At 40.2% G+C, this 3049-nt stretch overlaps 1 protein-coding gene across 1 annotated transcript in view; it reads right to left on the bottom strand.

Annotated features, from left to right (window-relative positions):
• col6a2 (collagen, type VI, alpha 2) overlaps nt 1-2844 on the bottom strand; it is a 29606-nt gene extending 26762 nt beyond the window's left edge. The window contains exons 1-2 of the mRNA XM_051672199.1: nt 2676-2844; nt 381-470 (exon numbers count right to left, since the gene is read on the bottom strand). Of these exons, the coding sequence (XP_051528159.1) occupies nt 381-462 (82 nt within the window). The 5' untranslated portion in view covers nt 463-470; nt 2676-2844. The remainder of the gene's footprint in view (nt 1-380; nt 471-2675) is intronic.
• Between the last annotated feature and the right edge of the window lie 205 nt (nt 2845-3049).

Here is a 3049-nt window from a genome sequence, read left to right as displayed (position 1 = left end):
CACACGGGTTGCCAGATTGAGGACACGCAACAGGAACGAGTAAACTGACAATGGCAAGTGACGAGCCTTACACTGTAAGTTGATCAGCTAATGTATACGTTTGCAATGTTTTTATTGTTTGCAAATTATAAACCAGCTCATATGGATGTTTTATAACTCTGTCAATGTTAGCTAGATGTATTGCTGGCTTCCATGGCCGCAGCGTGCTGTGTTTGCCCGTTAACTTGTTTCAAATCTGGCATCCTGGGGTGTCGAAATACTATTGGGAAATGGGCAGTGGGCGGGACCACACAGGCTAAAACACAAAACGACTCAATTGAACTTACGGTTAAATAAGATATATGTTTGTTTATCAATTAATAAAACAAGTATTTACTTACGTGTGCATCCAGTTTGGTCCTGAGCATAAACTGCTGCTTCATACAGGAGAAAACACAGGAGCGACAATATCATCATCCTCATTCTCCTTCCTAAACAAACACATACAGACAGGATGTGTTGACCATGCTCAGAAATCACATCAGTTAGTGCACTTCTGTCATTCATTTATAAGCAGTCAGAATTAATGCAAGTGTTGTTCTGGCATGGATCTAGTATTCAGCTCATTATGATCATAAATAATAATGATAATTGGATTTGGGGAAGAGATCTGAGAAAAGCACTTGACAGAACTTTCAAATGAATCTCACTTTACAAGTATGTGGACCTTATATGTCTCTTAAATCTGTACCAAGCAACACTGTTTCTGTTAAAGACACCCTAAAATAAATACACAACCCTATCTATGGCACGGTCTGATCAGTGTCAATCTGGTCATAATTTTGGAAGTATCAATCAATTCAGAGGTGACAATATGCATGATTCAAGACACACACAGTAATACAGAGTGAGAGAAATACTGTATCAACAGCTGACACACACTATGTTTATTTCACTGTGTATAATCTGCGCATGCGTGATGGGAGTGTGTTGCTTGACTGCAGTGCACACCTAAAGAACGACGAAGATTGGGGCCTGGGTAGCTCAGTGGTAAAAGATGCTGGCTACCACCCCTGGAGTTCGCTAGTTCGAATCCAGGGTGTGCTGAGTGACTCCAGCCAGGTCTCCTAAGCAACCAAAATTGGCCCGGTTGCTAGGGAGGGTAGAGTCACATGGGGTAACCTCCTCGTGGTCGCTATAATGTGGTTCGTTCTCGGTGGGGCGCGTGGTGAGTTGAGCGTGGTTGCCACGGTGGATGGCGGGAAGCCTCCACACGCGCTATGTCTCCGTGGCAACGTGCTCAACAAGCCACGTGACAAGATGCGCGGGTTGGCGGTCTCAGACGCGGAGGCAGCCGGGATTCGTCCTCCACCAACCGGATTGAGGCGAGTCACTACGCCACCGTGAGGTTAAAAGCGCATTGGGAATTGGGCATTCCAGATTGGGTTAAAAAAAAAAAAAAAAAAGAACGAAGAAGATCTTCATCAAATGCAGTACATACTCTGACTGGAACTACGCGAATTGGGACGCATCCCGTGGATTGTCTGATAATATTCTAAATAACCGCCTGTTAAAGTTTCTCAGGTGTAATTACTATACAGATTACTATACGCTGCTGATGATGGACCAATCACAGTCGTTTGCGATAATGATCAACACATTTTTTAATCATCAGTGCTGAGGCACTTTACATGTTAATATTAATGTCAGGTACCATTACATGTTAATAATAGAAGTAAACGATGCACATTTTAGTAAACAAATGTGTCACATAAAACAAACAAAATTCAAGGCCCATCTGCACCCCCTTGAGTAAAACATCTGTAGTCCCGTGAGAAACAGAAATGATCGCCTATGTTCTGAAAGATCATCTGAGGACCTCATTTAGTAAAGTTTAGTGATTGACAGAAAGTAAATCATCTCAGCTAGGCCTTTACATTTTGGTAACACTTTATTCCACAGTGTCCTTGTTATACACATTACATGTATTGACCATAGTAATTACAGTATGTATAATTACAAGTAACTAACCCTAAACCTATAGTAAGCACGTTGTTAATTCATGTTACTCAGTACTTGTGTAAGGACACTGTAAAATAAAGTGTAACCTACATTTTTAAACCCACACTTGTACAAAAAAATTGCAATCACAATGAGCTGATTTGATATATGCACAATATGTATAAAATTAAATAAAGGCAACAAAATGGAAATGTGCCTCACAAACCATGCAATTCCATCTTATAACATCAGGCACAGGTTACAATGACATGATGAAGTTGATGAAATATTGGTAATGAATACTGCAAATATTATATGCATTAGCCTAATAAATACATGCATAATTATTGCTATTAATACTTTAGGCTTTCAAAGGTTTCAAAGGCTTGTTTTACAACCAATTTCTATCATATCCATCAATCAACCATGACACCAGGTCCTGTATATAAGGCCTTTTTTATAGAGAATAAAGTATTCATGATATGTAAATGCATAAAGTTAAGAGGAATACCAGAGGGGTTTCATCATGCACAATCAGTTTTACAATCAGTAAAAGAACAGCAGCGCATTTCTGATGTTACTAAATCATAATACAGCGTACAAGATGCATAGATTGTATATAATAATCTTTTTTAAAACTAACCCACTCTTCAAACCCAGGACTGCACAGCCAAAGTTATAAAAAATCAACTTACCCAGCCAAGATCAGAAAACCTTTAGACTTTTGGAGTTCTGATTTATTTCAGGGCTACCAGACAAACATCTGGTAGACAAAGCAGAAATCAGAATTAAATCCAAAATAATGCAGTAAGTGAGAAGCCAAACTGCAGGAGAAGTTTCTTCTGCGCCTCTCCCAGTTTGAAGAGAAGTCTGGATCCTCCTTCAAGAATCCTGGAGGAGCGACTCGTCTAACTCAGAATCTGTGCACTGCTCTTTCTGTCCACATGGAGGCGCTGTTCATCCACACTGATGGACTGATGAATGAACACACACACACACACACACACACACACACACACACACACACTCTCAGACAAACACTGTCTCACACACACACACTCTCAGACAA

The sequence above is a fragment of the Myxocyprinus asiaticus genome, chromosome 35 (genome assembly GCF_019703515.2).
Source record: "Myxocyprinus asiaticus isolate MX2 ecotype Aquarium Trade chromosome 35, UBuf_Myxa_2, whole genome shotgun sequence".
In the NCBI taxonomy this organism is placed as follows: domain Eukaryota; kingdom Metazoa; phylum Chordata; class Actinopteri; order Cypriniformes; family Catostomidae; genus Myxocyprinus; species Myxocyprinus asiaticus.
Note: the sequence above shows the minus strand (reverse complement) of the source record. Positions and strands in the feature narration are given on the sequence as shown.